Here is a 27,733-nt window from a genome sequence, read left to right as displayed (position 1 = left end):
GACCCTTATCTGTACTAATATACTCTGGTAGAAAAAACTTGAAATATTCCATGGTACATCATGACTGCTGAGGAAACTCTTTTAATTTTCATGCTGATAAAGATATTAACTTAGAAAAATAAGACAAATCCTTTTGTCTGAACAGCAGTTGAAAATCTGTGTTGTGACTACAGTTGACTGAGGCTCAATTACTTTAATAAATGTATTCCAAATTTCATCTCGATTACATTTGCATTTTAATGAATGATTCTCACCTACTTGTCAAATAGGCAGCCCAGGTAAATTTATTAAGTTATTGTATAAACAGAGTATTGTGATGCCAGAATTTAAATAGAGAAATATTTGATGTCCTATTCCAGCAATATACTGTAAAGCTATAGTGTAGAAAAGTATGTTGGTCACCTCTGTGTTTCAAGTTTGCATTTATTTTACTGTCTTCCTGACAGGAGTTCATGAACCTTTAGGGTCATTAATGAAATCCCAGAAATAAGTCTATGGAATTCTGAGAGGAATTGGGGGGTGGGGGAGGGAAGGGCCGGGAGGCGGTTTGTTGTGTGTTTTTTTGGTTGTTTTTTTAAACCTCTGTTGTCATCATAGAGGGAGTGCATTACAGTTTCTTCTTTATGTTCTTCTTTTGCATTAATATCCTGCCCGTTATCTTCAACTCACTCACAGGCTTCACTGGCAGCTTCCCAGTTACTAATAATACAGCCTTCTGACAGCAAGTGGAATTCAGCAGCTAACAGGTAGCTTCAGGGCAGTGCCTGTCAGGCTGTGACAACTGAGTTAAGACAGTGAGGGGCCCAGTGGTCAATTGGCTGCTATAAATTAGAATTTAGCAGGGAGTTTTTAAACCAAGTAGTAGACAAAGTGATACTGGGTTCAAGACATCCAATAGTTAACCTGGGCAGTGCTGAATGACATAAGGGAAAGATCTCCCAGTTCATATTGGGGAATGGGGAACTGTTGTCCTTCATTATCATATTGCAGAAGGAAATAACTCATGTTGAACTCTTGAATATAAAATAATGTGAAATCTCTATTAAAATTAAATTGGTGGCCACGAGAGGAATTAATCAACTTGATAGTTTATCTTTAGTACACTGACCAACTTGGGATGATTTTTGGCAGGCATCATATGAATTCTGTGAAGCGAGGTGGAGAATACTTTCATATACTTCACCAAGAAGCACTGGAGAGGAAGAACACACTGGAAGCAGCCCAGCAGGCTCAGGGCCCGAGATGGAGAACTGAGTTCGAGCCACCCAAGTTCTCCTCTGATTCAGAGGAAGAAATAAACACGTGAGTCAAGTCAGAGGGCTTTTGGTGGTCTGAGGGCAATGGTTTTAAAAAGCGACAATTTCCAGTTTCTGTTATTACTTGGTATTGAGGCAGAATATTACTACTTGTGTGAACTAGAAAAAGAAAATGCTTAAAATCTGAGCAGGTGTAAACATAGCAAGCATGGGGAAAAAAGTGCTTGAGGTGCTGTTTAACAGGGAGGAAGTTTAATCAGCACGAGGTTATTGAAGTCAGAAGAGGTTTCATAGCCAACTCAGGACTGACTGAGGAGAAAAGGAGGTGGCCTGGTGGGTTTGTGCCATGCTTTTGTTCCCACAAAACAAGTGTGATGGACTGTAAGCAGTATCTCAGCATCTCTTCTCAGACAAAACAGTCACCTTTTTGCATCTGCCCAAAGATTTGATTTCATGTAAATACTTAATTGTGAATAATAAGTAGTAGTATAGATATGTAAATACTATACTTATAGTTCATGAAGTGCCATAAACATATTAGAAATAACAATTCTATATCTTTGTAAACTTAAATATCAGGTTTGTAATATTAATAAATGATAATAAATGCAGTAATTCACAATTTACAAATACACCTGAGTATTTTTTTACATGTAAGGAGAAGAGGGAGTGTGGTGATGTAAACACCAGGAACAGTTTTATTGGCTCTGCTTTCATTTCACGTACTCTTTGTTAACTTCAGCCTTGTCCTTTCCCACAGCTGCTCTCTGAGGAAGTCTGGGAAGAAGAAAACAATTACCTTACACTCTTTCGCTCCTGTTTATACCAGTGTCTTGATTCCAAGCCTCCCTGGAGCAAAAAGGTATATTTGAAAGCAGATTTATCTTGCACTCCTTAATAGCATATAAACAGAATTCGAAGCAACACAAATTCATAACACATTCCTAGAGTCTCTGTTGATCTGGTAGACACATATCCAGAGAATTGCAGGAGTTTACAGTGAAATAGTCTGTCTTTACTAATAGCAACTGGCAATTTCTAACTTTAGAGGATTGAATCCTATGTGTTACAGAAAACTCTGTATGTGTGCATGTACACAAACTCATAATTTGCCTTGCTGATCTTGACTCAGCAAATTCAAAGTTGCATAAAATTTGATTATGTGGTGAGGCTTTCAAGACTAGGCTCATTTTAAGGAAAGGCTGTAAAAATTAAAATTTAATTTGCCTAGTTTAAAAAAAAAAAAGTAGGCCTATGAAAGGGGAGAAGACAGTGTGTGTACCATGAATACTTCTATATATTTTGTGTTAGTGACTAACACAAAATATCTGTTCTGTTCAAAGTTCACTGACCCAATTGCTCACCGGAAGTATCTTTATGTATTTACATTTGCACATGGAATAAGCTAAAATGCCAAGGATAATCTTTGTTCGGAAAAAGATCGATCCAACATTATAGACTCACACACTGCTTTTGCTTAAATGCAAAACTTAGAAGATACTGTAGAATTCAAAAGCCATAAGAATCCATATCTTAGCGGAGTAAATGCTGGAATCCTCATAGGTGTGAAGGCACTGAGCACATCACTACGAGAACTCCATTGAAAATTTCCTATCCAAAAATACGCTTTCAGGATTCAGAGTTATGTATCAATATTACAAAAATCTTGAGACGTGTCTAGAATTCACTGGGACGATGAAAAAAGATCTGCCACAGGAATGCTTAGATTTATCTGTTTCAGCCAACACAATGTCAGTTTGACTCTTTCCCTGACTGTACAGTACAAGACATTTGTTTCTCTTCTTTGCAGTGAACATCTTTTCCGACAGCTGTGCGCCATTCACTGGCTTTTGGAAGCTTTGACTCGTGAATCCAACAGTTCGATGCGTTCTATATTCACCTGCTGGAATCCAACGTACGTGCACAATGCATGATAGTAGATGGAACGAGGATTTGGGGATCTTTTGCCCTTTATATGCTGCTGTTTCTCTTCTTTGAAGTAATAACTATTTGAGTAAAAACTTATTAATTCTGTGCCATTCAACATAAACAAATTTTATATTGACTTTGCCTCCGTGCAGTCAGCAGGAAGTTGTACAGTCAAATCAGTAGCACAGCATGGTCCTCTGTTACTGCAAGTTGTAGAATCAGGAGAAAACACTGAGCTATCCCAGCCAAATTTAGTTGTATTTTCTTTCCTTTTTTCCCTTCTGGTTAATAATTATGCAAATTAAATACATGCAGTAATATGTAGATATGTAGTATATATGCCCATAGTCTTTCTGTGGAGGGTTATCCTGGTGAACACAACAGGAGTTCCAGATGCATTATAATTACAGAACATAGCCAGCTATTGTGATATTTAGTAGCTGGTTTTAGTCTATCAATTATGTATGATAGTGATGGGTACTTGTAAAAGATGCATTGCTTCTGAACTTTTATACTGTTAAAAGTAAATATTAATTTAAGTTCTCAACCTTTTTAGTCAATTAATCGCATTGACATAACATGTATTTAAATTATTCATGAGTGTTTGGAAAAACTGTGAACAGTTTATATTCTGATTTGCAGGGCAAAGCTTCTGCAAAGCTGTTCTGTTTTCTCTGTGTGATCTCAGTCAAGACAAATGGTGCCTGTGTGTAACAGAGGTGGCAGAGAAGCATTGCATAGAATTACCTGATAAACTGGAGAGGAGAATGAGTCCAGTGTGTATTGTGGATGGGTGTTTCACCCCTTTACGTATGAGGACGAGGGATAAGAGAAACAGTTTGTCAGCAGTTCTCACAGGTTGAGAGCAGAGTATAAATGCATAAGCCTCTGGATTAATTTCCAGGTTCATCAGTAGCACAGTCTCTTGTTGTGCACTTCCTTCTGCTGTCTCTAACCACCGCTCCTCTCCCTCGCTGTCATCTGAATTGATCTGCACACACACATACTTCATTACACAGTAACTATGAAAAATTGGGCTTACATTTAGATTATATAGTCTCTGTTAGCACAAAGAGATATATTTTTTTTTTAAATGAGTGATAAATGAGACTGCCTCAGCAGTGACGCGTTATACCACAGCTGGAACCTTTGTCAACATGATTTAACGTTTGAATTTTTTGATGAATAAGGTCTTCATTTAGCCAATATTTAAAAAAATCAAACTTGTATGAACCTGTTATAATTTTTGTCCATGAAATCTTGCTATACTGGACAAAATTCTTCAGAACTTGCACAGAGGAAATTGAGAGCATAGTCTGTCCCAGGACATGCATGATGGTTTGTGGAACGACTGTGCTTTGTTTAGGTCATTCTTCACTTGTGACTACAACTTACTCATGGCTTATACATCTTGTCTTGTGTTTCCATTTCTGATAAGCAGAGATATAGTAGCGGTTACCCACCATTCACTCTCTGATTATTATATTTCTTAGAAGAACTCTCGGAATGCAAGACTCTCAAAATGGAAAACTAATTAAATTGCTTTCACTTAGGGACCCTGGTGGCTGTAAAAAAACAGCAAAAGAAATCGAAGAGGAAAAGTCAGCAAAGTACATGTGGGAACTCTGTATTACAAACACAAAGGTAACTTCATTGTTAATTTCTTCCTTGGGATCTAAACCAACTTTTCAAGCATTTGTTTTGGTGCTTAATTGAACTCCCTGATACCACATTTTATGCTCTGGGCTTTATGACTGCAGAGTACTTGTCTCTCTAGGTTTTGAAGAATAACAATTTGATACTAGGTAACAGGACGAGCAGTATGGAGCTGATTGAAGCTGTGATTGGTCTTGGTGATAAGTACTGATGTGGGAAGAATGAAAAATTCAGCTAAAACATAACTAGCCTCTTGTTTGTATTTGCCCCCTTTTTATCACCCAGAGTTATATAGAAGTACTTGTTCACACAAATACGTCTTTTTCAGTGAAATGGCCATTTCAGACTGGTATCCTGGAGGCCTTATTCTAGTAAGTTGTAGTCATGATGTGTTTGGTTGCGTTTCTACACAGAATTTAAAGCTAAATTTGGAAACAAATTCCAAATGTTGAGGCATTTAAAGAAAGCAGGATTCACTTGCCACATTCAAAGCAAAGGCAAGGAAAGGTTAAAAAAAGCGATTCAGATGAAAGCCTTTTAAAAGAGAAAGAAAGTTAATACTTGAGAGGAAATTAAACGCTAGAAAATTGCCTGTAACTCTTGGTAACTGTTTTACGATCTTTCTGAAATCACAGAAAGACTTTCTTTTTGAAACCGCTGAGGTGACTGGAGGAAAATGAAGGGGGAATAACTGATGCTCAGGAGTGTAACTAGAAGAACTCAATAAAGAACCAGTGGGTTTCTCACTCTGTAGCACATCTTACATTTTGATCTTCAGCAGTTTGCTTAAGCTTTTAGTTTCTTTCTCTGCCCCCTATAAGGCTAAATTAAACAAGTTTTGTGAAGTGCTTTTAGAACCCCAGGTGAGGCACTCTTAGAAATATGAGCTGTTGTTACATGCAGGCTATTTGATCTTGTTGTTTTTCAACACCTGCAGCTTGTACCTTCATGACATAATAATTAAAATGATTCCATACAAGATTGTGATCTCTGTTGGGGAATAAGCAGCAAAAGTTGTGAAACTTCTAAAAGACAAAAACTGTGTTTTTATGCAAGTATTCTTCCTGCTGTTAGCAAACAAAGAGGGAAAGTCAGCAAGTCACATGAATAACAGAGTTGGTTCTAAATAGGAGGCTTTCTAATTTTTCCATACAGTCTTACCAGTTCTCTGAAGTCAGGTCCAAATGAATATGAGCAGAAAGAAGTGCATGTCAGTCTTTTAGCATTTGAATTGATGAGGCTTTTTTTTTTTTCCCTCCCTGAATTAATGGCAATTTCCTATCTGTTATTTACGGTAATATTACTTGAAGACTACTTTTTGTATTTGATATGAAACTTCTAGTGGACACATTCAGGGGCACTTGCTTTATAATAGCTATTGTTCTCATTATCAAGCTTGTGGAATTCAGTCTGCTTACAAAATTCAGTTTCACATTCCTGACACAGGATACTCATTTGCCAGGTTATTGGGTGCTGGGAGGAGCCCTGAACATTTATCAAACCCTTTGACCCATTTTTCTATGTATGTGAGAAAGTTGCTCTATTACCAACTGTCTCTTCAGCTGCACTGTTACTCGTTTACAAATTAGCTTAATATGTTGGCATTAATGCTGTAGCAGAGGAGAATTGAAGAAAGATAACAAAATGTAGAAGGTCCTACTCAAGATATCATTAGTTTGTTTGAAGTCACTGGAGAAAAATCTATGAGGTTACAGGAGGACCAGAAGAATCTAATATTGGAAATAGTTATAGAAGTGTGATTCTTCTTGTCAACATGCTATAGAAATACCCTTCTTCCTATTCATTTTTTCTTCTATGCACAGAAATACAACTGGAAATCACGAATCAATGTACTTAGCAGGAAGATAAACAAGACGTGTATTCCAGGCCTCATACAGCTTAGCCGTCAGTCATCTCCCTGCAGTCAGATCACTGCTGGCAGTGAACGTTCCTCTGTATCTTGCTCTGAAGACAACATCAAGATTAATGTAGCTTCATCTGATGTTATGAGTGAGTCAGCACAAGCTAAAGAACAACAAACTCTTTTCCCCTGTAAGTTACTTTTCTTGACTACCGCTATCAAATGGATTTGCTTTCAGTGTTACAAAGGAGAACCTATGTTCAAAGAGCCTGCCAGATGTACCAATGTATTTCTCTTCAGGCACATGGAGTTTTGTACAAGTCTGTGCCCTCCCCATTAGCAAATTAGGCTTCATGGGCAAATCAGAAATGGATTACAAGTACGGCTGCCCTTTAGCCTTACACCCTAAATTCACAAAGTTTCATGTAACTCATACAGAAATCATTTTTGAGAGCACATGTAACCCTAACCCACACATATGCATATATATATATATATATATATATTTCAAAAGTGGGATATTTCTTAGTAGGCAGCTAATCAGTAAATACAGCTGAGTGTGACTCTTACTGAAAGATTTCTTTCAAGGGAAAAATGCATAACTTAATATAAAGCCTTTTGTACAACTGTAATTTAGATGCTGTTGTTTAGACAGCGCTGCTGTAGGTTGCTTATACAAATTTGATTTTCCAGTGCTGTTGGCTGAGTGAGAACCTGTACTACTGCCAGTTTAAATGTCACATCATGTTGACAAAGGTACATGTGGAAGCTGCAGTCCTTGCAGCTGTGGTATAACAACAGGTCACTGCTGAGGTAGTGTCATTCATCATTCAGTCCACATCTAAGCAGTCAAAGGTTTTACAAAGCTGATTAGTGTTCTAGGCTTTTTCCCTTCACCACATTTAAAAAAAAAAAACAAAACAACACTCTTTGTGTGCAGGCAGAGACTATTATGATCTAAATGTAAGCCTAATTTTTCATAGTTACTGTGTAATGAAATATGTGTGTATGCAGTTCAGGTCAAATGACATACATTTTCGTCACACTGAGAAGTAAAACATGAGACTTGTAACAGAGAGATTAAGCACTAATTCAATTTTACCCCCAAAGCTTTCCAGCCAACAGTTGAGCTTTGAGCTCTCAGTCAATAATACATTTTTTAAAGAGGAAGTATAGATATTTGTGCAAATGATCTTCATTATAAAACTTATACCTGAATTTTGGCCTTTTCTTTGGGACTGATCAATGTATTTTCAATTGATTTATCATTGTTAGATCCCTGCAAAACAGGTAAATATTAGTGCCCCATTTCATAAATAATTAACTAAGGCATAGAAATCGAGGTCAAGTGGAATGACTACCTTTTTTTTTTTTGCTGGTTTTCCCTTTTCTAATTAATACCTGACTGGAGGTACTAATACCTGACTTCACTGGCTATAGAGATTAATATTTCAAAAGTATTATGAATATAGACAAGCTTGAATATTTGTTTTCCCAATTTCTCCAGATGGGGAATTGGCACAGGTTCTAAAGCTACAAAACGGAGACCGGAAAGGGGTTGTGTCCTCTCTTTCCATTGATCAGCCAAAAAGAGAAGCTGTATCTTTGTGGTACTAGCCCTGGTTTGCTTTCTGTCGTCTTCCTCCTAAATCTGCCAACAGGACTGCTGCTTTCAGACAGGCTTTAGATATCTCAACTGATCTTGGAACATCAAATACAGCCACTGCTTAGTATAGCCCTCTTCCCCCAAAGCACCGTGATCTGAAGAGCAGATGGGTTTCAGATATCCAGCTACTCAATCTGCCCAAATGGTAACCATAAATAGAATAGTTCTTCTAAGAAGGGCTCTGACACTGCCTGCCAAGAACAGATGAGATTTGTGTGCGGCCGTAGCTCAGTTTGAGCAGAGACTCCCTGCTTGTACCAGTGTTGGGTTCCAGACTCTGTGGGGGTCAGCCTTTGCATTCAAACGGCTCTAGAAGGTCCAGTGGTGTAGCCAGCATCTGACAGGCTTACAATTTGAGACTAGTAAGGGTCACAGTGGAACCATCACTAGAACTAGTCAGTGTTAGAGTTTAGGAGTTTCTGACTGGGATCTTGGAAGTCTTGAAACTCACCTAGCTACAGCTAATAGAGCATCTTCATTATCAGCATGGTTCTTACAATTTTAGCCCATTAGCTGGTGCCCAGCAGCTTGTTCCATCCATGTCTTACATTTATAAATTCACAGTGTAACATTCTGTACTTCTAACAAGTATAAATAGTTTGTGCTGTATTTAACAGTCAACATTCAGCAGTCATTTTCTATTATATTATATGTGGTGCTTCACAAAAGTGTTGAAAAGAGGACCTTTTGAATTTGGGGATTACAACTTCAAGGTGTTGAGTGCTCAGTCAGTTATTACCATGCAGGACATAGCGAGCACCTCAAAGGATGACTTAGAATTTGACAGCTAATACCAGCATTTTTAATAACAAGTATGACAGTTGTGTTTTTTACTGCCTGAGTGATTAGAGGGAATAGCGCAGAGAAGATGGCCCTCTCAATGTCTCTCGAGGGCTTTGGCATCTAAGCAGGAATGAAACAGCAGTGGGAAAGAAAACAAAGATGTCAGTTTGAAGGAAAAACACTGAGATAAATTGGCTTTCCAGGTATTCAAGGGAGCGGAGAATATAAGCATTCACATTACAGTTGGAAGGCAGAAAGAGTAAATAAAGAGTGTTATTAGTGAGAGGGATCTGCTCAATGGAATGGTAGATAATCTGGAAACTATAGCTAGTGAGGGGCTACTTGAGGATGTGTCTTAAGTTTGAGTGGATGCTGAGAAGGAGACGCAGAGAGGTAATTAGATACCTGTTGATGTTAAACATTAAATTCCATATAACATTTAAAAGAAAAATGGCAAATTATAGGGTAGACTTAGAAATCCCGAAGACCTGACAGTTGTGCCAGTAGAATGCTAACAGCACAGTACAGGAACTGAAAACAGATATTATTTTTTTTGCATGTTTTTTTCAAATCTTTTTCTAATATGCTAGTTTTATAAGCATCTAATGTAATATCTTCTACTTGATGGGGTTTTTTTTCACAGCTGAAAGACCAAAGCTTATGTTTTAAAAAGTGATTAGTGAATTGGGTGTGTTTATATTTGGTACCTATCTTAAAATCTCTTTAAAAATCTGCTTATTTTTGAAGAAACTTTAATTTTTAGAAGTACTAAATAGCAGCTTTTTTTAGGATGTCTCATTCAGGCCCGTGTATATGGCATCCTCTCTGCAAGGAAGAGAGGAATGCACTGTTAAGTTGGCATGATTTACAGATTATTGTTTTTTTATCAGCCCTACAGAAAGTCAACCTGGTAACACGTGAAGAAGGATCAAAAGATGTCCATAAACAAGATGATCTGGTTAAGAAGACTGGAGTGCAGCGGTACGTTACCTGAATGACTAGGAGAAGCAACTCATCAGGACAGAGCTTATGCTTTTTATTTCTCTATTATTCTTTTTCCCCCTGAGCAACTGGATCCAGCATTCAGTGAATTCAGATGACATTTACATTTTGGCACAGGTGGCAGAATAGCCCATTTTACGGTTGTGCAAGCACTATGTATTTTCTGGAAAATACCCCATGAATCTTGCCTTTGCAAACAGAACAGAACTTATGCTCCAGCAACTTTGGAGAAAAAGCAATGTTCTGTCTTATTCCTGTAGAATTGTTTCTGTTTCTACCATTACATTTTTCAGTAGTCTCTCTGTAACTTTTCAACTAAGCTTTTATTAGATGCATTCCCTCATTACTCAGTTCTGTGGTGGTTTCCACAGCTGTAAAATCAGCATGACAAACCGTTTTTACAATTAGACTTTGCTGAAGCATTTATTTTCCCTTGAGTTGAGGTCAAGAGAAATAAATCTTGTACCTGGGTAACTCCAGCGAGTCTGTAACATTAAGAATGTTTTATCAGCACCTGTAGAACTGTACGCTATTTTAAACCTTGTTGTGTCTTACAGTTTGTTGCCAGTGGCTCAGAAGAATTACGGGGTAAAAATGCCATTCATTAAGGACCAAGAGAGTTTAATATCAAGGAAGCAGAGACCCGGAAGGCAGAGGTAAGGGTACAAACCTGTTTTTAAGCACATTATGTGCTTTATAAACTCAGCTCTGTACGTGGAAAGCATTTGGCATGCAAATGTCAGCATTTCATTACACGAGGCCTGAGCAGGCCAGTGAAACCTTGCAGCACATTTAGTACATGTCAATGCAATGCAAAGGCACTTTCCTGGAAGGATGTGACTGGAATGAAAGATCATACAAATCCAAACTTAATATAATTTATAATTTTTTTTATTCATAAAATTCTTTCATAAATTCCATGAATTAAAAAGCCCATGTAAAGTATATTAAATTTGGATTTTTACTGAGAATAAGATCTCAAAATTTAATGTGGGCTCACGTTGTTGAATGTTCTGAGCAACAGTGGTGCTTACCATAAAATGGTTGCCACAAGATGTTAATTTGAGTTTTCTGTGTTGTTTTACTTGCAGCTGCCATATCAGCACTTTCATTAAAAGCAAATCTAACTTGGGTGCTGATATGAAGCAAAAATTCACAGCAGTACGTGAAGAAGCAGCCTACTGTTTACATGATACTCTAGAGCACCTTGAGAGGTAGGAAAAGACTGTTTTCTGTATACTCTTAAAATACTACACACCTTGCTCCTGACCAAATTTAGGACTTGTCTTCAAGCCTTTTAAAGATGTGCTTACATGGATTCATATTAAAATAAGAATATAGGATGATGATAGCTTTATGACTGTGCACAAAACATATATTATAGGTTAAATATTCACAGCACTGCTTTGGGATATTTCTGAATTACTTTTCTGGAAATAGTTTTGCTAAAAACATTGGATGTATTTACTCTGGACATCATAGTCCTTTGCACCCAAAGACAGAATAATAAATTCGGTCACATACGATCTTTATCGCCGTCTTGTGTTTTCAGTTCAGAGATCACTGTATTGTTTTTCAGTGTTACTTTGACTTTTTTCATAGTAACAGTTGCAATGTCCTTTCTCAAGGCCTTTTCCCAGATCAGTGACATTTCTACCTTGTTGACCAGCTGAAGCCTGTCATTCTTTTCCTTTCACCCAGAAACATTCATCTGTGATGTCTGTGCATATTCTTTTGTCTCAGTAGGCATCAGACCGGAGATCCTTCTCTACATTGCTGTTCTGAAGGGTGTTACAGGCATGGTTTTCTTTCCCCTCTCTCACTTCTTCCTTTTATCCATTCTTCTGTTCCATTTTGTACTTTAATCTTTTATCCCCAGATCTTTCCGTATCTGGAGCTGGGTCCTTGTTGTCCCTGAGTAGCTGCTGTGACTGCGTAAGGAACTAGTCCTTCCACACTGCAGGGTGCTGGAATGATAAGTCAGATGGAAACTTACTATTTGCAGCTATTTTACCATTCTCCATGCAAGTGTGTTCTGTTTGACCAGCATTTGGAGATTAAACCTCGGTTTGGCAGGATATAGTAATTTATTGGAAAATAAAACAGAAGTTTATTTTTTATAACACAGTAATATTTTTTTAAGGAGTGCATATGAGCGCGATCTCTGGGTCAAGGTTCTAGCTCGGGTCACTCTATTCTACCCCTCTTCCGTTGTGTTTTAAATAATATTTTACCTTAAATCACTGTACAGTATTCTATTTGTTTTCAAGCAGTGGATATCTGATAGAAAGCAGAGGTTGAATTTCAGTTTAAATTTTTTGATTCTGAAATTTGTTTCTTACCTACAGCCTGGAGGTGATATAAAACATTAAACACTTTTTAATATGTCTGTGGAAATATGAATGTGCACAGAACATTGTGGGAGCAAGAATTGTTATTATTGTCCACTGACTGAAGCTGCAATGTGTTCTTCACATTCATTGTTTTCTGCCTTACGTAGTATCTTCCCAGTTAACTATGCAGAAGTATGATTGTGTTTAAAACACAGCTTTAACCTTTAAGGTTTGGGTTTTTTTGGTAGGAGGCAGGAAGAGCGATGTCGTCAAAAATACCATGCTTTGAAACAATTGACGTATTTCAGAAGAGACATGGAAAGAATAAGGCAGCTGGGCATGAGAGCCAGAAGAGAACGTGATGAAGATAGACTAAACTGGTAAGGAGGCACAGAAACCCTCAGGTAAATTGAGGGTCCCCTGACTCTGGCCAGGGTCCCAGAGTTCTGTCCTTAGTACAAAAAACTTTTTTTCTTTTCGTTTTTTCTCCCCAAAGCAAAGTGTCACTAGAAACCATTAAACCAGTTGCTGGAAATGCAGGCTTTTCAAACTGGTAGCAACAAAAATACAGATACGATCCCTGCTCAGCAAATAGTTTAACCGGAAACAGTAAGAAAGGGGATAATGAAGAGTTTCTTTCTAGTGATACTGGGTGAAAAGCACCCAATCCTTGCATTCAAACACACACACCCCCCAGTGTGCAGCTTTATAGGAGACTTCTTCCACCAGGAAGCATATAAAACATGCTGTACCTAGAAGATGAGAGAGGTTGTATAAATGTACATTCACAACTTCTTACTGAACTGTACATTCACAGTACTAAAACTGATGGCAAAGGCGACTTTGACTCTAGCTGTCCATCCATATTAAAAAGATAAATGTTTCCCTACCAGTGAATAATACTGCAGCACTTACAAGGGCAAGTAGAGTAATCACCTGAAGATTCCCATTGCAGCAATTCTGCAGATTACTAGTATTTTATGTTTGAAGGGATATTAGCTGTATCCAGTGATCAGCTTCCAGATACACACTAGAAATAGCCTACCAGAATACCTCAGCAAGCTCACAGCTTGTTCCCTGCTGCCCTGTCCACGAGATCTCCTTCGACATGGGAATACGGAGTATGCAAACTGCACGGAATGGGGTTTTTTTTCAGCCTGCCCTGTTTCACTCTCCTTGCTAGTAAGCCTTCTGTCCTTCATAATTTGAAATAACAAAGAGTCCATTTCTAATTTCAGGTCCAGGACAGATTAGGAACACATGCATTAATGAATAAACCTGGTCTTAGCCTATCTAGCAGAACTCTGGTTTGAATTGTCAAACATACATGCTCCAGCAGTCCCCCAAATTTAAGAACTAGCATGTACGTAAACCCTGAAAACTGGAGTGGATGGGGTTTTGCTTTTATACTTACAGTTCTGCTAGAAGAAGCCTTAATTTGGACAAAGTTCCACTAGTATGAAGGATACGATACCAATATGGCTTTTTACTTTTCCTCCATGCAAGAATAATACTACATGTTCACTGTTGCTTCATATGATGATGGTGCTTCCATGGTGAGAAGGATTTCTAGCTTTGACTACACCAGCAGAGTTAGAGAAGTAAAGCTTTCTATGCCAGGCCTCTTCTGCAAAGCGCTGTCCATGAAGGGTCTGAAGAGTGAAATCTCTGACAAGGCTGGGCAACCCCCTTGTGGAGGCACAAGTCATGACAGAGAAACAGCTTTCACCATATCGTGTTTCATTTATAATAGGGCTGCTTTTTCCCATTCTCTTGCAAACACTGCCTTGCCCAGAAAGCTGAATCACAGCAGGAACGCTTTACTAGTATATGCTGTCAGTGTAGTTGTCTTATATCTCTCATGAAGTGAGGAAAAAAACAAAAATAGTATCAAATATGAACAGTGCAATAGACTACACTAAACATAGCTTCCTTTCTCAAAAAAATATCTTAATGCGTAGATGGGTTATAAAAGGCCTGTGTGACATGATTATGGTAGCCTGGGTAATCTAACAAGGGATAATAAGGAGTTGGCTATGCCAGCAGTGTACTACTTAGTGTAGAACTGGCCCCAGTGAAGATGAAAACCTACATGTTTCTTTTTTTTACTGGTTTAAGGAGGAAATTCCTCACCCCTCTCCTGCTGTCCCAGTAACATGTATCCTAAACTGGTGGGAGGCAGCACTTCCTGCTGATGTGTTGCCAAATCCTCAGCCCTTTGCAATGAAAGCTGCAGCACACCCCAGTCATGCACAGGCTAGAAAGGTTTGGAGCATCAGTCTCCAGGACTGTCAAAGCAGCACTGCAGAATTTATGCAGAACATTAAAAAAAAAAAAAAGCAGTCTTTTCACAAGAGTTTTATTTTTATTGTAATGTGTAATTCTCCTTCTGAATCTCTATATTCAGAGTGAAATAGTAAAGACTGCATGTTACAATGCACTTAGATCATGAGTTTATGACAGCACAGAGAAAGAGGAGAATGATGGTAGCATAGGGAAAAAGGATAGTAAAGAGAATCAGCAAGTGTGTCAGATCAGGCACTGATTGCACTGGAAAATCCACAGAGGCTAAACAAAATAGAGAAAAGATGAAGAGGACAAATCTGTAGTAAAATGGAAACATTTGTTAGGATTTTATTATTTTCTTACATACGCAAGTTTGTCATCCAAAATTTAAATTAACAATGAAGAAGCATCTATTTCAGTGCCCTGCAAAGGGAATTGGTGTGCAAGTCCAATAAAGTAAAGCTCTTTCACATTATTCACTCAGAGTTACGCTGAGTATTGTATTCCCCAAAGAGCCATTTTTTTCTGTGGAAGTTATGGAGGCGGTGAAGTGGCAGAAATGCCAGGCAAACCTGGAGTTATTAATCAGATGTGCATTTGTTCCCATGGCTTCTCTTTTATTGCTCTTCTCCTTTCTGCTAAAGGTTTCCTGTATTGCTTGCCAGACTCCCAGAGTCTGTGAAGAGTGACCGTAATGTACAGAAAATCTTAAAGAAACTGGAAAAATATGGCAAGATTCCTGACTTGAAAATTCATCCAGACACCTTTCTTAAGGCTCTGGCTGATCTACAGGTGTGGGAGCTGTGTTCTCCAGAAATTGCTGCAGCTGTGGAGGTGAGATAAGTCGGGTCGTTGCTTCTCTGTGTGATGAGTGTGGGAAGAGCAGGCACCCATGGGTGAAATTCATGCAGTGGAAAGTTGCCAGATGAAATCATTTAGGACCTCACTAAACGAAGATGCTACTATTCACCTTTTACAAGGCACTTTGAACTCCTCAGAAGAAAGATGTTATGACAAGCATTGGATTATTAATCAGTATCATCCTAATATGATGTCATTGTTGATTTATTTACCAGCACAGTGAAAGTGACATCTGTCATAAATTGTTAGGATACTTGAAGAGAAATATAACTTCTTGTGCCCTGAAAATGCCTGTCATTCCCAGTAGTTACATCCATGAGCTATTCAAGTAACGTGTTACGTCACTGATCCAAGATCTCAGCAGATACCTTTGTTTTGCTTCAGCAACATTAAAAAAAAATCTGCTTCTCAAGATGTTAAATTGGGCTCAGTTCTTGTAGTTCTAGAAGCAATTGGCAGAAGAGGAAGGACACAAGAAAGGGAAGAGAATACATTTAGAATGTATATCGCTATGTAGTCTAACCAGGTAACTAACTTAAAAAAATGGCAATGATGCCACCTTGTGTTTCTTGTTCTCATCACAGTTATTTCCCCTAATTACAAGGCCAACAGAAATCTCTGAGAGGCAGCAGGTTATTGTGCATCTTACATATATCGAGTGTTATCACACCTTAAAAAGGCAAAGATTTAGCACCCAACATGTCGAGATCAGACTACCTTTATTTTCTTGATGTCTTATAAAAATAACAATTTTGTCTTGTACCCTAATTTGCATAGTCACTAACCAGAGGGGCAGCCTTGCCTTGTTGTTCAATACATAAGCCTCTCTTGCTTGCTGTTTCAGATCTGTTTCTTTGCTGTTTCCATTCTGTTTTCTTTGTGTTTTGATCCCTCATATTAGTGCAGTGGTAATAGAGCAAGACGTGAGCATAGCTGAATCTCCTATCTATTTATTCATACGTCTTTCAAAAATTAGCCGCAGAGGAAGTAGGATCCTGGTGCTCCTTCTGACTGGAATAAAGCAAACTCATATTTTAGGGGCAAGAAGAGCATCACTGAATATGACCTGGCTAACACTGACAAAGATTCCAGATGAAGTTCTTACTTAACTTCAAGTTGCTTTAATGTATGTACTGCAATAGTAGGTAGAAGATAGTTGCAAGTTTAAAACACAAAAACTTGACATGGAAGGATTCAGGATATAAATTGCAATGGAGATTGTAGAGTTTTCTTTTTAATTTGTTTTAGAGCATATCCAGCTGTTCTGAAAGTTGCATTAAGATGTTTTGGTGATATGAAACACTATACTAACTGTTTGCAAGAAGCCATTACATTCGTTCTGTTGTCACAATGGTCATATTTTCCCACATTATCTCTCTTACACATAAATTGAAAGCTCAGGAAAGAATCTTTTTCTGTTTCAGTTTGTGCGTGAAAATATTGTGCAGATGCCAGAAGAGGATTTCAGCGAGTGGCTTCAGGCAAGAGTAGACCCCCGCAGTGCACAGTCCTCCACTTCTTAATCAAACAGATGCAATGGTTTTCCAGCTACAGCTGTCTTTAAGCAGAACACTACTGCCTGTTCTTCTTCAAGGAAGACTAGGGAAGGGGAGGGAGCTTCAGGAAGTCCCACTGACCACTCTTGCACACATGAAATTTGTCCCTCTACTTTGCTCTGCTAGCTGCACTTGGCCATAGAAAATAAAAGCTAAATACTGGTGCTCCTTCCTGTAGGATGCCTTGGGCTCACCATCAAATGTCAATCTCATCTAATCACATAGGGTGAAAACTGAGTTTCTTATCACAAGTTGGGTCATTTCTTCAGACGTTCCTCTGACAATACCTACAGTATAACAAGCATCTATTCAGTGTAGATATAGAGCTTGCCATAAGTAACATTATCTCTGTTAGTTCTTCATTTTAGCTCTCCTTTATAAAAATATCTCAAGCACAGGGTAGTTGTGACCTTTAATACAATTGAGGTTTTTTGCCATTAGTTCTTTTTTTGTAATTCAGCTTATTTTTCTAGTTATTTTATTCTGTAGTTATTCTGTGACTATGGATTAATTCTTGCCTTATTAAAACCGATATTAAAAAACCAAACATTCTTAGATGCATTTCCCAAATTTCTTCACCTGAAGATAACATTTTCCTCCGATTACCTTATTTGTCATCTCTCTGCTGGGTAAGACAGTAGAATGACACCCCTGAACTCACAGACAGTGATAAATACGTGACCTTTGTGAACCTGTCTGGGCTTAACTGTGTGTTTCATGGTGGGTGACAACTGCTGGGTGATGGAGTCAGTGACCCAGTGACCTTTTAAGCTGATGATCTTAATGAGATGCTTTACCTGCCTGTCAAAGCTTCCAGAGAACCCACTGGGGTGAAATGCTATTGATCCTTCAGCTGCAATAAGGGGAAACAAGGCCAATTTAGGGTCCAGGTGAGTACAGTGACTACTGATATGTAATATATTATTGATTAATGGCTTTATTTTGTCCCCTCTTCATTATCAAAAGAGAAATGTTTTTCAGCAAAAGAGCCAAGAACACAGATTTCTTTGACTTAGAGCCATCAGAGAAAAGTAAGCTGAGGTACCTGAGCCATCCTGCCAAAATCAAAACTTTACCAACTGACTGTGTGACCTAATGTGTCTGTCTGCATGTAAGATGAGATGATTGTGCCAAGTGTAATTAGCTAATGTCTGAGCAGCTCTTTGAGGTCTCAAAGCAGGATGCCAGTGCTGAACACTAGGGTCTCTGATGTTTTTGTGGGATTATGAAATATGTTATATATGATTTTGTTTGACAATGGCTCTCTCTCTACTGTTGCCACCAGGTAACAAAAGGGATGACTCCTATAGAGAGAAAATAGATTCTCTTTTCTCCTCCTCCAGCACCAGCCTAATGAAAACTGTTCTGCTTCTTTTACTCTGAAGTGGAGAAGAGCTCCTCTGGAGCAAAATTGCAGCTTCGCTTTTCCTGCTTCCTGACAAAGTTGCAGTTTCTTCAGGCAAGATCCTCAGCCCTATTTGAGTCTTTGTCTGACAATATAAAGGACTGAAACAATACAAAGAGGTTAGAAGGCCACACCCAGGTAAGAGTAGACTTGGGCTCTTTAAGCTTTTGGGTTTTTTTTTCCTGCAAACATCTTGGATTCTCCCGAATACTTCCATGAACATCTCACAATCTTTGACTCACTGCTTCAGTAGACCCTTGCAAGGTAGGTTCAAAATAACCCATTTAACACATTGGAGATGGAGGTACCAAGAGTCCAAGCAATTTGCTAAAGGTCAACAGACTGTGTGGTAGAGCTGCTGGATTTGTGTTGTCTGCTCATCCTTCCTCCCATTCTGTTCTGCTATTTTACAATTTCAGCTCATGAGCCAATTTCCATTAGCCAAAACAAACCTTGCAAACCTTGGGTTGGTCACTTGCTTCATGTGCTGGAGGGACGTTTGGGGGATTCAGACACTGAACTCATGGACACAGAATCTTAGTCTCGTTGCCTGCTGCCTGATGTGTTCCCAGTGTCATCCAAACCCCACTCTCCTCAGACTACACCCCTGTGAAACTGAAATAAGAACATTTTCCTGGGTCTCACTAGTAGCAGGGCAGGAAGTTATTGTTGCATGAGAATTGCTTGGACATTAGGCTGACAAGTGTTACAGGAAAACTCATCAATTGAAGCAATAAGTAATGCCTCTGTGACCATTTACCCTTCCTTTCCACTTCATAATGGTTCTGAAATTGTCATTTTTACTATCTTTTCATAGGAAAGATTTCATCATGGTAGAAAAGAAGCCAACTATCCTATTATATTAACAACAGTACTCCCACTGTGTTTTATATGGGACATAAAAAGCAGCATCTTATAAATAGAGATTATAAAATAAACATCTCTTTCTTTCTTGGAGACAGGCTGTTTTATTCTAAATAAATGTCTCAATCATTGTATGGGCATTCAGAAATCAGGGTACGTCTTTCTAATTGGAATTTCAGCTTTGTCTATCGCCACTCCATTCTGCTGTCCTGTAAATTGATTGCACTATGTCAGCACGTTAAAGAGATGCAACTATATTTGGCCTCGCACGTTAATAACAGCAATTCATTTTGCTAAGTTTTAATACCATTGTTGTAGCACTGCAGAAGATAAAAGCTCAGGCTAACAAACCCCAGGATATTTGGGACCAGCTCAGCTCCTATTAAGGTCAATGGAAAGGTTCTTATTGACCCTGTTGAGTAATGATTACTGTAAAATCAGAATAGGTAGTTGTGACAAGTGCAAAGGCTGATCTTGTAACTAGCAGCTCAGTCTGTTTTCGAGGCACTGACTGTTCATAGTCATACTTTTTTGCAATGCAGCAAACCTACACAAAGCAAAATAAAAGCACACTTCCCAGTAGGAAAGCTGACCAACTACCCAAAGAAAGTGATCAAAAAGAAAAAAAGATGTGACAGAAGGAACGGAGCTGGGATGGATTCTCAGATAATCCAAACTTAATTTCCTGTCTCTGGTGACACTTGTTCTCATGTGCCTAAGAGCAGCTTCCAAAGAAGGACAAGTGCTGGACTTGTACCAAGGGCATGAGGTCATCAGTCTGGACAAATCCTTCAGTTGCTCAATGGGAGAGAGGTCTCTGCATAGACCCATTATTCTCGCTGAAGTCCCTATCCTACTTCTCGATCTTCCCTCTGGAAGCTAAAAGCTTAGAGGTGCCTTCAAGTGGCATTTTACTGGGAAGCATGTCTGCATAAGGATTTAATACTATTAAGTGCTGGTTTATGGAAAATAAGATCAGAGCTGGTTTGACTTATCAGAGTAGAAATAATGACACTGAACGTAGGTGCAGATAGGACTGTTCTTCATCCACTGGAGTGTAATGAGTGGAAGTAAAGCTTAATCTTTGCCACTTTGACTGGAACCGAATGGCACTTCTGAAAGTCATAGCAGGCTCTGTATCAGGGATGGTTACCTTAACCAGCCCACCAGGCTCAGCATCTAGACAAGCTGAAAGAACTAGTTTTTGGAAGTAGACATTTTCCCTTCTCCATTTCTGTTATAACCCACACAAGGGTTGGCATGGCTTGTTCAATCCCTCAGTTCTTCTGGGAAGGAAATGTAATTTCTTCCTATTTTTAAATTTGCAGCCCTGGTTTGGGGTGTTTGTTTTTCTTTAACAAAAGCTTGGGTTCCTAGATTTAACTGACTACTGGCTGAAAGAAATCAGTGTCTAACCTGCTTCTAAAACGATCATAAACAGCTGATCATGAGAAGCTGGGAGGATGTACCAGGGCCTGAAACACCCTGAAATTGCCCTGTTTCTTGTACTCTTCTTAATCATCTGTCATTGGCAATGTCAAAGATGGGATATAGGTGCATTTTGGTCTACCTGAGGCTTGTGTTTTATGACAAAATTGGAGAGAGGGAAAAATTGAAACTGTTGGGTAGTAGTCCAAAAAACCAGTGTCACTGTAGCATTTCTGCATGCTACGGCACTGTAGCATTGTATTTCTCTATTCAAGGTAACAGGAAGCAGGAAGAATATTCATTCAGGAGCCGTTTCAACAGTGAGAAGTGAGAAATACTCTTTTGCTGCTATGCCAGAAGGGTAGGGAAACAGCAGCATTCATCCCATTGAACCAGCCGCTGTTTTGAGGATGCCACCACAGCTGACTGTGACACTCTTCCTCTATGCAGTAAGTGGCTATTTCCATACTAAAGCAAGGTAAGGAAGTAAAAGGCACATCCTAGATTATTTTGCAGTGGAGAAGGGAAATAAAGGGTGCATTCCACTGGAAGGGAAATAATTTGCTCTTGCACAAAGCAGAGCAACCTCAAAGCTGACTCTTTCCTGTCAGAATATACCTTCCCAAAGACCTGGCATGATGTAGCCACACAACCCTCCTGCAGGTTTTAGACTCTTTACTGCATCAGCCCACCACAATTCATTATTTTCAATGGTGTCAGTCCTGATTAACAATGTCAGTTTTCAAGATTCTTATTTTCCATTGTTGAACTGGACTTTTGAAGTGCACTTCACAGGGGCGGGATCAGACCTTTAAAGTAGGGAAAGGCTGAAAAAGAAATCCTTTTCTCTTTGTTGACAGGTCCTTTTTTTTTTTTCTGGCTAATGGTTGTTTCTTTTCTAAATGATTTATATAGCTTTTTATTAGGGTGGCTATATTTTACTGCATTACATTGTAAATTGCACCCAACTAAATATGATGGATTTAGTCATCATGTTATAAATTGTAGTGGATTTTTAAAAGAACCCATCATGGTTGACAACTGGGGCATCTAATTTATTTCTAGTGCTAGACTACTATAACAGTCATCAAAACATTGTCTTGCATAGATAGCTTATTAGAGCATTTCTCAGAATATTCTAACAAATATTTGCATTTCAGAGGCTGTTTCCTACCTATGGTTCTTCAAACCACGTTTACAAAGTAGGACAGGTTACAGCTATGGGAAATACATATGGTCTATAATGAAAACTTTGCACAAACAGTGTGGAGGGAAGATTATAATGTCCAACTGTTCCCATTTGTTGTAGGACAAGGAAAAATTGTGACCCATATAATCTAAGTGGCTGAGAAAAAAATGACAAAAAAGCAAGCTTTAGCTAAATAATAGACTTGATTACATGTAAAAAGAATCTGGGAGATGAGCAAAGAAAAAAGAAAATACTGGAATTATTTCACAAAACAATCATTTAGTATGGAAACTGTGTGAGGGATTATCAGTGGGCAGTCAGACTTTTCCATCATAGGCAAGGAACATTAGCTCACTAGTCTTTCTCTACAGTCACAGCCCTCTCTAGCTAAAGGGGACAAGGAGCCATTCACCCACAGAGAAGTCCAGAATCCAGAAGTACCAACAGCCATGCAAGTTAGTGTTTGTGCTCTGGATTCTGGTCATTTCCAAGAAGCAGTTCTCTTGCTGTTAGCTGTAGAGGGGACTAAGAGAAGTCACCTGGCCAGAGGTCCGTGGCTACCTCAGTTTCCTGAGTAGCCCTCCAAGGAGCATTTTTTCTGTGAGAGTATCGCATGTGGATTTTTGACAGCCATGGAGTATAGTATGGCAATTCTGTCACAAAATAGAATATTTGCATATTTATCATCTGATGTGCTGGGTCTATCCCATCAGGAGCTTTATCTTTCCTGCAACTTGATTTGACGTCACAAGACAAAAGTGAACACTCAGTTTCTACATTTGAACAGGTTTTTTTTTTTAATTGTGATAAATGTAATGTACAAATTAGGAAAAAAAAATCATGCCCTGTTATGTCTACATTCAGGTTATTTCCTGGTGGGTTTCGTATCCCAGAAACAGTGTCTCAATAGCTGTTTTCCCATAAAATGATCTCCTGATGTAATAGTTAAATGAGTTCTGGGCCATGTTCACCAGTTTCCTCTAGGCCACTGCAATTCCATTGAAATAAAGGTGGAGTGGCATTGATCAGTCAGATCCAAATTTGATAACTCTACTCTCTTTGGGAATCCTTAATGAAAGAAGAGTACTTGTGTACACGTGTGAGAGGAGGAGAGACGGTTCCTGTGGGATGCTGCACAATGGAAAAGTGCTAAATATATTAATTATTTATAGAACAATTAGTATTCAGCTTATCCCACAAGTTCGGATCTGAGTCTGGATCCAAACTGTCCCTAATGGGTGCATTTAGCCTTTTGGCTCAAGCCCTACCCTACTTGTAAGTAATGTCACTGACTTAGTCCAGCCACAGAATGATAACCATAGCCCTGCCCTTGTCTTGTTCATGTTTGTATTGTGTGAAGCTGGAGCTGATCCAGAGAAGAGCATCTAGGAAGAGATTCCAGACTGACTGTGGGGTGAGTGAGAACTAATTAAATTCATTGTCTGAATCAAATGCCTTAATAGAACATTAAATAATATTAAATAATCCTGAAACACTTTCATAAACATTAGAATTTATGAAAATTATTCAAAAAAAGCAGTGTTCAGTTATTTGCTGCTACAAATTAGTTTGAAATTTCTTTGATAATACAAATCCCACTCATGTTGGCAAAATTGTTCAAATTCGTAAACTAACAGATCTGTTACAAATGTTCTTTTTGCAAGGTCTCTCAGCCTCTTCAACTGCTTCTATTCAGCACAGCCTAAATTTTCTAGCTTTTCAGGCATGGTACAGAAGGTAGCTGCTAAGAACACTTCTTAGCGTGGTAATGGACTCAAAGTGTGCTTTGGAAGTGACTTATAAGCAAAATTTCTGTCTGGGATTCATCTCCCCTAATTTTTAATCCTAAGGCATGCAAGCTTACTTCAAGTGCATTCTTCTCCGCATGGGTTGTAAAGGAAATTTGACTTAGCTGAGCTGGGATGCTCTCTTTTCAGATGGTTAAAGTGAGGTAAGATAAATCCTGCCATTTCAGTGCTGCAAAAGGACTGCTACAACAGACTGTCTTGTCACTCACAAGGTGAAAAGCTTCCAAGAACATGAACTCATTTGCAGGGAAATGGAACACTGAGATAAAACAAGGGCTTCTCACAGCACAAGTCACCCACAGCACAGAGCAGATGCCCATTGCTGGCTGAGCTGGTGTAACAGATCCTTTAATGTTGATATGTGCCTAAATCGGACAGGTCAGGAGACAGAATGGAAAAGGACATATAAAGACATCTTCACATGTGTTTAAGTGCTAGCAGGTTCACACAGTCATCTTACTTATTGGCTTCAAATTATGATAGTACTTCAGAAGGTTATCAGTGAATAAAAAAGCAATCTCAGACTGTGAAGGAAACTTTCATTCTTATCTGAACATTTCCCTGTTCACATATTTATTTACCATGAATAATTTACCAAAGTTAACAGCTCATCACGGACCTTTGATGTTTGCAAAGCCACAGCCCACAGTTACAGTCCAAAAAGAAAAATTAGAGTATACAGCTGCAAGGGTAAAATTGCAAAGTTATGTTTAAACTAAGAAAGGCATTTCTCTCACAATTACAGCATCAGCATACACTAATCCCAGTGGCACAATAATGCACCAGCCCCACAGCTACTGCTGACTCAATAACACCACAGAAATACAACAGCAAAAAGAGGCCTGATCCACCATTTTTAAGGAAGGGAACATGCATCCTTCCAGCCATTACGCTTTCTGCTATTTAATATGCCACATATTAAACTCTGTCCACTTCAAAAGCAGGAAAAAATGAGACATGCCCCTGCCCAGTGCCCTAACTGGTTATATACTAGAAGAAATAATGACAGTGATATGAACAGACATAGGGAAAGATCTAAATTAATTCTTGAAGTGCAACATAATGCAAATATATGCAAGTTGGCAAAAAAAAAAAAGGCAACAGGAATTTAGCCTCTGATTGTTCTGATTTATTTACAGTAGAGAGTTAAAGGGCAGATAGACCTCTTGATTCAACATTTGTGCTATGCACAGATATTGACTCTTGCCTGTTTTCAGACAAGTTGTCTCTGTTGTCTTTAGTAGTCCACCCACTACTGTGCCTTCCATCAGAAATCACCATCAAAATTATTCTTATAACTCCTTGATGACAGCATTCAGTTAAATAATACAGCAGCTCCCTGTCTTAGGAAAAGTATAATTGTGTATATTTCACATGTATGAAACCAGTAAACTATCTGATTCAACCTCATAAATGAATAACACTTTTTCTAGTGTCCCACTGAGTCAACTGGATTTTAGGGGTCCTCGACTAAGCTTAGTTTCTGTCTTTTAGTCATTATCCAGTACTGCCTGAATGGAATTAATGAACATTCTGTGATACTGTCAATAGAGAAACTTATTTCCAAGCTAGGAACAACTGTTTTTATGATAGCTTATTACAACAATTCCCTTTGCATAACGAATAGCTTGATCCAAATATTCATTTTGAATCACTAAATGATAGATAGCAGTAAGCAGCCTTAAGCAGCCTCCTAAATCTCTCCCTTCTCATTTCTTTCCATGCCTAAGTAAGTTTAGTGCTTTCAACATGTCTGTACAAATTGCTTCTATCTACAAGCTCCGCTAAACAAACCACGTCATCACCCAACGAGCAGCTCAGAGATACCAAAACATCTAAACCCAGAAGCGTGATGGCTGCTTCCCAAAGCTGGCCTGTAAACCTTCCTAGTACAGCTGTGTTGGGGTCAACACAATGAATTACAATAGATTTCTTTCTTTTTGCACTTCTTGAAGCAGTAGTAGTCCAGCATTCCTTAGTACTGCTTAGTCATCTGCTGTATCTGTTTTAGTCATTAACATAATCCCCATTTAATCCAAATTTTCTGTTGGTTAATAGTAGTATATTCAATAGGCCACTAAAGAAGTAGCCTCATACTTCTTTATTCCTTAGTCTGAGTTACTTTATTCCTTGTTCTGAGTTCGGGACACGATGTTTACACTCACATAAACTTTCTGCGTTTGTAGTAAGAAGTTTCCTAGGAGCCAAGCAAATAAAATTAGAAAGGATTCTCTGAAGATCAGTAACAACCACGGCAGCTCTTCTCTTACACCTCACACCATTCAGGATTCTCTGTAACTTTTGTTCAACTCTAAATGAATAGAATCAAAAATGTGGCTTCTCTCTTAATGATAAGAACCAGGCAGAGGGTTCTGGTGCAAAACTTGAAAACCCCAAACTGTGGAGGTATTTGGTTTCAAGGCCCAAAAAAAAAAAAAAGGAATCTTTTCCGCAGCTGAAGTTCAGGCAGAAGAGAAGTTAAGAAGACAGTTCACCTCAGTTCACTATAAATAGAGGCTTCTAAGCAAAGACCTATCAGTACAAAGCAAATTTGGACTGAAATGTACAAGATGTACAGAAGAAAGGACTGATTTAGCAGTAAGCCTGCAAAGAGGAAAAGCTGGAGACCCTGGAGACACTGGTTTGTTTGGCGTTGCTGACTGGGAACAGACAGGGAGTCATTTCCCTCCAATAGCTGCTTGGGTGACACAGATTTCTTTATAACTTACTAGCAAGAAAAACCAATAATGTGGTTCTGTCTTTGTTCTTTCAATGCCACCGTCTCTGAGTCTGTGAAGTGTTGCTAAATGGCCTGACAGTCATGAGAACAGACAGCAAGCAGAGAAGGGATGTTCCCACATATTTGTCAAGACCAGAATGACCAGATGCAGAGTTGTCTTTAAAAATAAAAGGGTGGATTAGTTTTGCCTCCCTGTAGAAGAATACATTCGTACAAGCAGTTATTATAGTAAGCTGAAATGTTACTTTTCAGAATATATCCATCCGATGTCATGTGTCCCATCTCCAGGTGATCCCCCTTTTTGGGGAGGAGGAGAGTCAGAGCATTGAGCTATGTGACAGAAGTACCAGCTCTGCTGTGGATGCGTAGCTTGAATCCCTGTGGACTTCCTTGTTCCATTTGTAAAACAGAGATGGTTTTTTACTATCATGAGATATTGTGATTAAATATATAAAGAATTTTAAATTCCTGTGCATCCATGATACAGTATGAGAACTTTAGACATTGAATTACTTAATTTCCAGTTTATAGTTTTCCTTTGGGATTACAAAGTAGCCAGGTTTACTGTTCTCTCAGGCTAAGTGTTGGAAGATGCTTGGCAGGATGTTTTCTTCAGTTAAGTAGAACTCAGCTTGGAGCCTTACCTGGCTGTTGACTGTTACTGTGACCTCCTTCCCTGAAAGCAGTGTTAAAGGCTGGTGGAGAAAGGTTCCTGCGAATATCTTGTCTGCGTATTTTCTGCGTCCAAATCTGCTGTATTTGGAAAGGCCTGAGTCCATGATCTACAGCTCTTTGGAAAAGTATAAAAGTGTTGCTCACAGGTCTCCTTTATTATTTCTATAGTCCTTTTTTTCTGCTTAATAACCCAGAAGGGTTGGAAGCCAAGGCAATGATAGGCAGCTGTGTGACCATACTGAGAAATAACTGTTTTAGAAAGACACTGTTTACATGACTGTCAGGTTACTATTCCTCCATTGGGCACGTTGCACTCTTAAAAACTTTCAGTCACTCTTTTTTCTAAAAGTAGTTGGGAAAGAGCAATGTGCTCACTTTCCCATAGAAGAGCAGAGAGCATAATCTGAAATTAGGTTTGTTGAAAGTCACCAATTT

At 38.7% G+C, this 27,733-nt stretch overlaps 1 protein-coding gene across 2 annotated transcripts in view; it reads left to right on the top strand.

Moving 5' to 3' along the window:
* The window catches only part of CCDC60 (coiled-coil domain containing 60), a 54,814-nt gene extending 37,078 nt beyond the window's left edge, over positions 1-17,736 (top strand). For both annotated transcript variants that reach the window (XM_014961564.1, XM_014961574.1), the window contains 11 exons: positions 1,132-1,302; positions 2,017-2,118; positions 3,067-3,171; positions 4,739-4,829; positions 6,665-6,893; positions 10,042-10,132; positions 10,711-10,809; positions 11,245-11,367; positions 12,735-12,866; positions 15,417-15,606; positions 17,058-17,736. In XM_014961564.1, coding sequence (XP_014817050.1) covers positions 1,132-1,302; positions 2,017-2,118; positions 3,067-3,171; positions 4,739-4,829; positions 6,665-6,893; positions 10,042-10,132; positions 10,711-10,809; positions 11,245-11,367; positions 12,735-12,866; positions 15,417-15,606; positions 17,058-17,156 — 1,432 coding nt within the window. In that variant the 3' untranslated portion in view covers positions 17,157-17,736. The remainder of the gene's footprint in view (positions 1-1,131; positions 1,303-2,016; positions 2,119-3,066; positions 3,172-4,738; positions 4,830-6,664; positions 6,894-10,041; positions 10,133-10,710; positions 10,810-11,244; positions 11,368-12,734; positions 12,867-15,416; positions 15,607-17,057) is intronic.
* The last annotated feature ends 9,997 nt before the right edge of the window (positions 17,737-27,733 follow it).

This window comes from Calidris pugnax, unplaced genomic scaffold (genome assembly GCF_001431845.1).
Source record: "Calidris pugnax isolate Ruff unplaced genomic scaffold, ASM143184v1 scaffold32, whole genome shotgun sequence".
NCBI lineage: Eukaryota > Metazoa > Chordata > Aves > Charadriiformes > Scolopacidae > Calidris > Calidris pugnax.
The sequence above is the reverse complement of the archived record's forward strand: the minus strand, read 5'-3'. Positions and strand labels throughout refer to the sequence as shown.